Source organism: Papilio xuthus, unplaced genomic scaffold, assembly GCF_000836235.2.
Source record: "Papilio xuthus unplaced genomic scaffold, Pxut_1.1 DF824888.1, whole genome shotgun sequence".
NCBI classification, from domain to species: domain Eukaryota; kingdom Metazoa; phylum Arthropoda; class Insecta; order Lepidoptera; family Papilionidae; genus Papilio; species Papilio xuthus.
The window spans coordinates 2,407,173-2,418,219 of NW_013533761.1; the positions used below are offsets into that span (position 1 = coordinate 2,407,173).

At 33.0% G+C, this 11,047-nt stretch overlaps 5 protein-coding genes across 5 annotated transcripts; 3 read left to right on the plus strand and 2 right to left on the minus strand.

The window, feature by feature from the left end:
• Window positions 1–122: 122 nt before the first annotated feature.
• Window positions 123–1,131, plus strand: LOC106127115 (uncharacterized). Its single transcript, XM_013325108.1, has one exon. The coding sequence runs from the start codon at window positions 459–461 to the stop codon at window positions 1,011–1,013; it is 555 nt and encodes a 184-aa protein (XP_013180562.1). The 5' UTR covers window positions 123–458; the 3' UTR covers window positions 1,014–1,131.
• Window positions 1,132–1,383: 252 nt separating this feature from the next.
• On the minus strand, window positions 1,384–3,154 carry LOC106127113 (neuferricin). Its single transcript, XM_013325106.1, has 4 exons — window positions 2,767–3,154; window positions 2,439–2,582; window positions 2,178–2,364; window positions 1,384–1,700 (listed from the first exon to the last, which is right to left on the minus strand). Exons 1-4 carry the CDS (start codon window positions 3,038–3,040, stop codon window positions 1,529–1,531), a joined length of 777 nt encoding a protein of 258 aa, XP_013180560.1. The 5' UTR covers window positions 3,041–3,154; the 3' UTR covers window positions 1,384–1,528.
• Window positions 3,155–3,347: 193 nt separating this feature from the next.
• Window positions 3,348–5,056, plus strand: LOC106127112 (3-oxoacyl-[acyl-carrier-protein] synthase, mitochondrial). Its single transcript, XM_013325105.1, has one exon. The coding sequence runs from the start codon at window positions 3,621–3,623 to the stop codon at window positions 4,938–4,940; it is 1,320 nt and encodes a 439-aa protein (XP_013180559.1). The 5' UTR covers window positions 3,348–3,620; the 3' UTR covers window positions 4,941–5,056.
• Window positions 5,057–5,148: 92 nt separating this feature from the next.
• LOC106127111 (gametogenetin-binding protein 2-like) lies at window positions 5,149–9,420 on the minus strand. Its single transcript, XM_013325104.1, has 8 exons — window positions 9,212–9,420; window positions 8,757–8,947; window positions 8,442–8,585; window positions 7,845–8,187; window positions 7,098–7,322; window positions 6,677–6,958; window positions 6,131–6,577; window positions 5,149–5,964 (listed from the first exon to the last, which is right to left on the minus strand). Exons 1-8 carry the CDS (start codon window positions 9,299–9,301, stop codon window positions 5,767–5,769), a joined length of 1,920 nt encoding a protein of 639 aa, XP_013180558.1. The 5' UTR covers window positions 9,302–9,420; the 3' UTR covers window positions 5,149–5,766.
• A 306-nt stretch (window positions 9,421–9,726) lies between these two features.
• Window positions 9,727–10,850, plus strand: Sbds (SBDS ribosome maturation factor). Its single transcript, XM_013325107.1, has 3 exons — window positions 9,727–9,831; window positions 9,917–10,060; window positions 10,141–10,850. Exons 2-3 carry the CDS (start codon window positions 9,930–9,932, stop codon window positions 10,763–10,765), a joined length of 756 nt encoding a protein of 251 aa, XP_013180561.1. The 5' UTR covers window positions 9,727–9,831; window positions 9,917–9,929; the 3' UTR covers window positions 10,766–10,850.
• Window positions 10,851–11,047: the final 197 nt, after the last annotated feature.

Below are 11,047 nucleotides of genomic sequence, written 5' to 3' on the forward strand. Positions count from 1 at the left end.
ACAGCGATGTTGTATGGACTAAGGTTCATAAAGAATTAATTTATTAAGAAATTGTTTTTATTCACTCAAATACCTATGCCCAGAAAAAAACAACAGTTTGACAGTTTAAAGCAACAGCTGTCAAAAAAAGCACTTTCTTATCAAACTGTCAAATTAGTTAACTGAGAGACTGTATAGAAACTTAAACTAGATAAAAAAGCCGAAAAGCTGCCAGATTCCTGTTACGGATAAATAGACGGTGAATTGAGATAGATCATGAAGTTAAGAGTGCTACAAATATGAATTGGGACGCATGGTAAAATGGTCAGCTTGTAAAAGCAGTAAATGTAACGTTAATTTTCAAATTGAGGTGTTGAATTATCAGGAAAATGAATTAAAGTCTGTAAATTTTATATAGACCTACTTTAAAAAGTATAAACTTAAATTGTTAAACTGAGATTCGACAATAAACATTTAGCATGGACTCTGAGCTGCCAAATAAAATGGCACACTTGGACATAATGGAAATTGATGAATCTGTCGCGGAGGAAGCAAATAATGAAGAAAATGTAACTGCTACAACTTCACGTGTTTTAAGGAAGAGAAAGTCATTAGCAATCGAGCCACCTAAACTTTCTAACCGTCGAGTTAGTATAAGACCTAGAAAACGTAATATTAAAGAAGATGCAAATCAAAAAGAAATTGAAGCTCTGTATCTTAACAAAAAAGTTAAAACATTATCTCAAACACTAGAGACAATTTATGAAGAGCCAAAAGTGAGTGCCTCTGGCTCAGAGACAAATATTCATGGCAGAAAAGTTAAAAGATTGCTAACATTTCAATTGGGCAGCCACTACACTAAAGAAAAAATAAAAAGGCGACGGGCAAAGATTAAAAAGCTTCTGGGCAATAAAACATTTTTAAATAGGAAAAAAATACCAATGCAAGTATTTCTTAAAACTATTGAATGTCTCGATCTGGATGAAGTCGTACATTCAGAGAGTAAAACTATTGAAGATGGACCCAACTCATGAACTGATCATCATAATTCTAAGATTAGCCTCATTTATAGGCATATTTTTAATTATATCTTAGTACTTATTTACTAAAAGCAATATGTAAGCTGTAATATTTGAATTTTGTGTAAACTGATCATGTGTTTAATTAGACAACCTAGTTTTATTTCCTTTCCACAAATAATTTCTCTTGAATTATGGTAATAACTATTAAATATAGTACAAATAATTTACTTGAGACAATGAAAGAGAATCTTTCATTTACATGTTATTTATTTCCCTTGTACTGCATAGATTTCATGCATCTGCATCAAAGCAGTGAAAATGCAAGTTGACGCACTATAGATTTATGAACAATCTTCTAAAAAGATTTAGAAAAAACATTTAGCAGCCTTAAACCTTATTTAATGGTCAGAAAAAATAAATACAAGTTACTCTTCATTACATCTGTATACTTTTAAACTTACTGTTGTAAAATATTACACAATAAATACTAAGTTTCTTATATATGTGAGAACATTAAAATGGAATGTTTAGGTATTAAATTTGCACATTGTTGCAGTATCAGGACAATCAGGATACTTCTTCAATAAATTTGTACTGTCACTTTCCATGTCATAGTTGACGCAAACACAACGTGGTTTCTCTTCACCAGGTGTAAAGAGTTGCCTTGGAACACCCACCCAGTTACGGGCAATACCACCACTGTGAAAAAAAACATAACATAAAAAATCCTATGTAATTCTACTTGATGTTATAAATGCTAATATAACTGTAGAACTTCACTTCTCTAAACTAAAACTTACACAGCAATGACTTACTTTACTTACTATACTTTAAGAATTGAGCATTTTTTTGGTCTTTTGTTCATAGTTAGATAAGCTTTAAGTTTCATCATCGGCTCATATTCGTCCCCACTGAGGGGCACGTTGCCTAACCTATATTAGGAGTGACTAGACCAGTCAACCATGCTGGCTCAGTCCGAGTTGGTTGACTTCACACATATCTTTGAATATCTTCTCAGATATGGTAGCATAACAATGTTTTCCTTCACCATAAGAATGTCAGATAAATGTACATGTGTAAATCAAAATATGCATTGGTACATGGCGGGATTCAAACCCAGGACCTGCAGATTGCAAGTCAAGTGTTAATTTTAATTATACAAAAATATTGTATAACCTTGTTTTAGTGCACCATACACGTGAACCCTCTTCTTCATTCCAAGCAATGTTACATGGAGGGTATTTGAGATTTTCTTTATCCTGATTCATTTTTTCCACCTTACATTCTTTTAATTTGCTCTTGAATTGTTTTAAGTAATTTGTTTCTGTACCATGTTCATCATAGTATCTTCCATTTAAAAATCCTGTAAAATGTGAACAGATTAAAAAACTAAGCAAAATTTTAATGATTCATATAAGTTAATACTTAATAACTTACCTACAAACTTATACTTTTTTCTATAGGTTTGTCGCCAATTAAGTAATGTAGATAAGTCATTACAAGACAAATCTAGTACATGATCTTTCATAGAGCTTTCATCCTTAAAATTTCCAGTAACAAGAGCTCTTGACCCATCTTTACCTGCAATGTTTGCTTTGTTATTTTATTATATTTTTTAATTTATCTAAGCAATGGAATTGTACTCTGAAAGTTTAACACCACAGTACAAATTACTTGAAGATTTAATTAAATTACAATACAGAAGATTATAATAATACAGGTAATTCGGTTAGTGTTTTTATAATAACAACACAATTTTACAAACCAACGAAATAATGGTAAGAGGAGCCTTGATCATAATGTTTTCTACCATCTGTCACATCAAAAACTTGTCCAAGCACAGCCAAATAAAGCTTGTCTTGGATATGTCCATTATACTGGGTCAGCTGTTCTTGTGAGAACACCAGTCGATGACCTTTCTGTTTAGTGGTAATATGTTGTAGTTCTTCATATTTTTTGTACAACAAAACGCCTAGTATAATTACTATTATAGATACTAAAACTTTAATGTTCCCACGGAAACAACTATAGATCCCCATTGTTTATCTCAAATACTAGGAAACACATCCTTAAATATTTAACTTATTCTAAAAGTGGTGAAAGTAGAAGTTCAAATTCAATAAAATTACACAAAAAAAATCAAATGACAGTGACAGGTGACATATCAATAAAAATATTTATTCATGCAGAATATGTAAGAAGCAATTTGATCAATGGTGTTTTTATATTTATTCCCACCATCAAAAAACAAAATAATAATGAGAAATATGCATATTTAGGTATAAGAGATGGTACACCACCATATTTAATTTATAAGAATACATCAAAGCATAAACTATTAAAGACATTGTAATAGTGACCTCAGTTGCCTTTGCCTATGTTCTTGGACATGAATGACGACATTGAATTGACATGACATGACCAAACCAAAACAGAAATAATAATAGTTATAAACTAACCAAACTTTCATTAACTCGCAACCGTTTTAATGCGATTAATATAAATCAAATTCCTAGGCTAAGATTCCTCCTAAGTTTTATGTTTATAGCATATACATTTTAATAAGAGACAATCTCAATAAAGTTAATCTCCTCAATTTTATATCAACAAATGAATTAAATGAGCAATATCATCTATTCCAGAATCAATACAATGAAATTAGTACAACAAGTTAGGTACTTAACAAAATATCAATCACAAAGGCGTGTTGTAGTTTCCGGTTTAGGTGTCGTTTCTCCTATTGGAACTGGAACCAAAATAGTTTGGGACAATCTATTGAAAGGACATTGCGGTATTGTGTGTCTTCAGGAGGAAGATTACAAAAAACTGCCCTGTAGAATAGCTGGATTGATTTCAAAACAAGATGATGACGTCCAAAAAGCATTGTCGAAGGCTAACTTAAAGTCTATGGCGCCAGCTACATGTCTGGCACTTGTAGCTACAGCCGAGGCATTAGTTGATGCAAAATGGTTTCCTGAATGTGATAGGGAAAAAGAAATGACAGGAGTAGCTTTAGGAATGGGAATGATAGATCTAAAGGATGTTTGTGATACAAATGAGGCATTAAAAATAGGCTATAATAAAGTAAGTCCTTTTTTTGTTCCGAGAATCTTACCAAATATGGCAGCTGGTCAAATAAGTATAAAGTATGGTTTTCGTGGGCCAAACCATTCAGTATCGACAGCTTGTGCTACTGGAGCACATTCAATAGGAGATGCATATAGATTTATTAAATATGGAGATGCTGATGTTATGGTATGTGGTGGAGCTGAATCCTGTATAAGTCCTTTGGCTATTGCTGGGTTTTGTCGCTTGCGAGCACTAAGCACTTCATTTAATGATGAACCTGAAAAAGCATCTAGGCCTTTTGACCAAAAGCGTGATGGTTTTGTAATGGGAGAAGGAGCAGCAGTGCTAGTCTTAGAAGAGTATGAACATGCATTAAGAAGAAATGCTAAAATATATGCTGAAATTTTAGGTTATGGTTTGTCTGGTGATGGGTCTCATATAACAGCCCCCAGAGAGGATGGAAGTGGTGCAATGTTATCAATGGGAAGAGCTCTACAAGATGCCAATATTAGAAAAAATGAAATAACCTATGTTAATGCTCATGCCACATCCACACCAATAGGAGATGGCATTGAATCAACTGCTATAAAGAAACTTTTTGGTGGACACAGTTCTAAGATATCTGTGTCTTCTACGAAGGGGGCTCATGGGCATCTTCTTGGTGCCGCTGGGAATTTAGAGGCTGTTTTTACTATTTTGGCATGTCAACATGGTGTTATACCTCCTACATTGAATTTAGAAAACCCTGTTGATGATTTAAACTATGTTGCTAATGTCCCAGAAAAATGGCAAACGGAAAGGAGAGTTGCACTTAAAAATTCATTTGGATTTGGTGGCACCAATGCAACTCTTTGTATTGCACAAATATGAATGATTTTAAAATAATAAAAGAACTTGTTCAGAGTTATAATATATTAAAATTGAGTTACAAACTTTACCAACTGCTGTAATCCTGACAGTGAGGACAACTGAAGACCTTTTGATCATGATTTGAAGCTAAATAACAAAGAGCTAAAATAAATTCAATGTGTATTATGTAATATCAGTCACATAAAGCATTGAAAATTAAATAATTCAATTAAAAATGCTACTATATATTTCAATAAAAAGCATTCTAAGTTTTTATATTGTAAACATTTGTTAAATGCTGGTTGATCCAGTCAATTAATATCATATATAGATTCATTCAAACATGCACTTTGTTTCTATATAAAGACTACTCTATATTTTCCAGTCTAGTGACGACCTCTGTAAAGAGCCTAGCATTATATCTTCTATAAGCACCAATGTCTTTATCAAATAATGTTTGGTGTTAACAAAACCATTCAGATTATGCTAATTTCATTATTAGCATCATCAATAACATTTAACATGATTTCCTTTGATTATAATTTCAGAATAAATATAATTAAACAGTGTCTTATGTAATAAATTATAAAAATATTATAAAATATTCAAATTGTTTTATTTCGACCTATGATTAACACAGCATGCACACATGCTCAAAGTTGTATATTAAACAGACAACAGAAATATTAGAACAATTTATATGTCTATTTATCGGATATTATTTTTGGATGTGACACACATTTATAGTTTATTATCTACTGGTTTGGAAGCAATTACAGATTTATATCATTGTATTGTATACACAAATGTTTTAAAACGTGCAGTTTGAATGTGTCAGGTAACAAAGTTACACAGATTGCTTATCCGGTTTCTGTGTTATAAGAGGAGTGTTCGTTGGATTCACACAGAGCTGGGCAAATTTCTGACGTAAATTCTGTCTCAGCTCTTGTCTTTTTTCCGTTATGTTCCTACGTGATTTAAATTCTAGAACCTCTTCTATTGGTATGTAACTGGTGTCGTGTTCCTCATCCGATGAGCATGTGTCCTGTATGAAAAAAGAATCTCTTTAATAAACTAGTTTAGTAAAGAAAAAGACATTATTTGACAGACATTAACAACAAATATTACAAATATGAATGTGTGTTTCGTAGAATATTAATAACAGAATGATTAATTTTTTACTAACATTTTTATTTCGAAAATATACTCACCAACATCTCTTGAAGTGACAGAGTAAAACCAGTGCATAAAGATTTATCACTTTTGGCAATATCTGTACAGTCGCCTCTCTCGTGGTTACAAAATCCTTCGGAACATGCCACTTCAGAACCTTCCGGAGAACTCATAAGAGAAGATGAACCTGATAAAGTTTCACAGCAACCTCCGGTAGTAACTCCACCGCCCGATGCGTAACCGCAGTCGTGGGAGAGCTCGCTAGAAGTGAGTTCATTCTTTTTGTTCCTCTTGTTGCCAGATTTCTTGGGTGAGCCTATTTTTGTCGTAGTGTAGTCGTCTTGACACGATTGACAGCCATCCCCACTTGTCTCAAAACACTGATTATAGTCACGAGGTGAAAGCAGGTCGGTTGGAGTGTCCCTTTCTTCTAGTAGACATTCCTCACATTCACATTTCTCTTCTGGTTCTTCTGAATCAGCCTCCTAAATTAAAATGCAATATTTAATGATGAGCTAAACATGTAGTATATTGTATACTAAATGTTTATAACACTTCTAAATTTTATTAATTACATAACTTACCTTGCATTTGTTCTCGACAGCTTGCCTTTCTTTCTTCTTGCGTCGTTTTAGCTTTTTCTGTTCTTTTCTCTGCTGTCGAGTGAGTTCTTCCTGAGTTATTTCGTCGTAAAGTAACTGCAGTTTGGAGACGCCGCTCTTGAGTTCCACCGCTGTTTCGAATTTGCGATAGAGAGCTTCAATGCCGACCGCCGCTAACGTCTGACACGTGCCTTCTTCCTCTCTCAGCCGCAACGAGATACGTTGGAGACGTTCGTATATGCATATCCCAAGACAGATTAATACCTGATTGATAAATTTATGTTACATTGTCACCAAATCTATCATGGGACCATGCTCTTTGGTATTATCAAATAATTATCTGAACATTGTTTTTAACTTCAAAATCTAACTACACAAAATGTTAACAATATACAATACTTGCCTCTTCCTGTGCAATTTCCAATGTCTTTGCATGCCTTTCTCTATGATTACCCAGTAACTCTGGCTCGGCACGGGCTATGAGATACGCTATGTAGTCAGTCTTGGCCTGCAAGTGAAGGTGCTTGTCCAGGAGACATCTCTTGATGCCACCATAAAGTGCCCCCACATACCCTTTCTCCTTATGTGGCTCCTTTTCCTCAACAAGTAACTGATAAGCCCTTAAAACCTGCAGATTTTGATAACAAATAAGAGGTTAAGAAATTATATCTGTCTTCCTACCAAAAGTGAGTATAACAGACATTATGTAGTACAATTTATATGTATGGTATGTCCAATATCATAAACAATTTTCATTTAATTATGTAATTTTTTAATACTTAAGGCAAATTTCGTGGACGAAAAAAAAACACGATATCAGATAAAGATTGCTTATCATAATGATAAAAATGTCTATATGTGAATGTAACTTAAAACATTCCTACAAAGATTTATAATGCAATATTTTTCATTTTGAATTATAGTAGATTCGTTAATATAAACATACTCTTAAAAAATGTGTGTATCATAAACTTAGATTAAATAAAATAACAGACTTAGATAATGTTTCAGTCATATATAAGATGAAATTGAATGGAATACAGTAATAAAAGTTCATTGCCTGTAAATATAGTAATTTATGATTAAATTTGGTGTTGGAATTTAATAAATCACACATTTCAAATATAACAATATTAAAACTATGACTTACCTTAGTCTTACAATCAGCACAAAACCGATGCTTCCGGAGATAATTATGCAGAGTATCGTGGAGTGTGTTGAAATGTATGAGAGTGACATGTTCACGTGCGGAGGTTCTCATGGCGTCCCACGCGGCGCGCCACGCAGCTCGGCCGCCCCATCCCCACGCACCCCAGCCCCAACTACAATTCCCCATGCCCCACGAGCTCCAAGCCCCACATGCGCCATTGCTCGGTCCTCCTGTGGATGCTACACCCCAACCACGCGCTCCTCCAGCCTCTAATGAGTGTAATGTACACCGCTGAGACTTTTTCCAGCGTGGTTGACTTAAGATTAGACATTCAATCCCAGTGCTGAAAATGTTAAAGTTGTCAATCACACAATTTTAATATCTAGTGTTTAATGTACATAAATTATAATATCTTTACCTGTAAAAACTAGAATAAATACTATCCCACTCTAGCATAAGTACTACATAAAAATAGGTAACTATGCATAAACATTTCGAGACCGTGATTTTAAATCTAGGCATGATGCCCTTAATACTGATATTCATTAGTATGTCACCAATTCTGTCACTCACACTTAAATATTCACTTTCACTTACCTATGACCATTTAGCAGAGTAGCAAGTGACTGTGAATGTGTTATTTTGTCCTCTCGTATTGTCATTGTCCCGTCTGGGGTGAGGATCAGTGGATCTAATGTTGGATGTTCTGATTTACAAAGTTGATAGAATAATCGCTCCACACTGAAAAATTACAGCAATATAAGAAATATCAAAACTTATGTTATTTTTTTTTTCATAGTGTTTTTGGTTTCGTTATTGGTTGATAAAACAAAAAGTTGTTGGTATTTTTACATATCTTTTCAAAAAGGATACATAGAGGGATAATAATGAACAATTTAAAATTGGTACTACCTTCTTCTACAGCCAACACAAGGAATGCTTTGGTTTAGTACATTAAATATGTCAGACGCGTCAACCCTTAGAGCTGCTTTAAGTTCTTCTGTTGAGAGGATTCTATATTTTCGCATGAATTCTTCGTATTCCCGTCCCTTAACTTGTGGATTATCACAAATCAATCCCATTGTTTTCAAGTCCATTACCATCTGCAAAACAAAATCAAATACAATAACAACAATTAAATAATGTTATAAATTAAGGTCAGTCATTGACCGTCACTTTAGTCTGCTTAAACTTTTAGTTTTATTTCTTGAAAAAAGAAAACAATTTAGCTGAACGCATAACACAAGAAGATCAATATTGCGTGCGCATGAAATTATTTTTATTAACCACATGACTTATATTTTGTTAATGATTTAATCAAAAATCTACGTTTGATGTACTGTCAAAACGTAAACTTGATTACTTACAGTCAGGTTTTCATAAATAGTTAGCGGTAGTTGTCTTCTTTTAATAACAGGATCTTTTTCGCTATTGTATATATCCACTAGTTTAGCCATTTTTGTGATCAATCACATAAAATAGCCAACAAAATACACAATTAATAAAATGACGGCTGATGACGGCCAAGTTTTCCCCGATACAGGTCAAAGAATATATGACTTTAGGATACACGAATACACTTAGTGATTTCCAAAGACAAGTGTGACTTTGAGCATTGGATTCGTGTAGGTGGTTTTAAATATATTTTAATAAATAAAGATATTTAAAAATGTTCTTCGTTATTTAGTTGGATATTAAGCATGAATTTTTATTAATTGTTACTTATCCTATCACAAGTAAATGATTAAAAGTTGAAATGTGGTTGTAGGTTTTTAAATGCCTACTTGTATTGTAAAATGCCAGCGTGGTTGACTATGGCCTAATCACCCTAACTTAGGGTAGGCTCCGAGCCCCTCGGTGGGGACGTATCGTAAGTTGATGATGATGATGATGATGATGATTGTAAAAAGTACACCTTGTTTTATTCTGTGACTATCTATTTATTGTGAAATGTCAATGTCACTGAAAGGAAGGAACAGGAAGAAACGTAAAAATAATATTTGAATATAGTAAATATAAATTTGTTCAAATATAAATAAATGAAAATAACCTAATTAAAATATCGTTTACAGTTGATCTATCACGATGTCAAAAATATTTACTCCCACTAATCAAATACGCCTAACAAACGTCGCCATTGTTAGGTTGAAAAAAGGTGGTAAAAGATATGAAATTGCTTGTTATAGGAATAAAGTGTTATCTTGGAGGAACAAATTGTATGTGTTCTCTTTGTGAACCATTTTATTTGCAACATATTTTTAGACAAATTCAATAAACTTTTACTTTTATTTTACAGAGAAAAAGATATAGATGAAGTACTTCAAACACATACTGTCTTTACAAATGTTTCTAAAGGACAAGTGGCTAAAAAAGAAGATTTAGTTAAAATATTCGGAACAGATAATCAAACAGAGATATGTAAGGAAATTCTTGAAAAAGGGGAACTTCAGGTGTCTGACAAAGAAAGGCACTCCCAAATAGATTCTCTTTTTAAAGACATTGCTACCACTGTCGCAGATAAATGTGTTAATCCAGAAACAAAAAGGCCATATCCAGTATCTATTATAGAGAAAGCAATGAAAGACACCCATTTTTCTGTTAATGTTAATAGAAGTGCAAAGCAACAAGCACTTGATGTTATTCAGATGATTAAAAAAGAAATTCCTCTTGAGAGAGCACAAATGAGGGTAAGAATTACCCTTGGTGGAAAAGATGCAAAGAAAGTAATAGAAAAAGCTGTAAAGCTTGCTACTAGCGTTGAAGAAGAAAATTGGGAATCTGGTACAGCAAATATTATTTGTCTTATTGATCCTGGCAGTTTTAGGAATTTAGATGACATGATACGCTCCGATACAAAAGGCCATGGACAATTTGAGTTACTCAACTTGAAAGAAATGGTTGAAGGTGAACAAACCTTGTGAAATAAGTGGACACTAATTTTGTGTTATTTATTTACTCAGTATGCAATTATGTAACAGGCTTAAAATAAAAATATGTTATTTTCCACTTTTTGTTATTTTCTTTTATAATTTAAAATGTTTAAGGGCATTATTCGGCACTACAATAATTCATCGTAACCTAATAAAATAAAGAGCTTAAAATATCAAGTCAGTTGTAGTTACTATTGCCTTTACCCATAGAGATTTGTGACTTTGAATGTGGCTGTCTTATTTTGATAAACTACCTTTATGAATAAAGCTAAA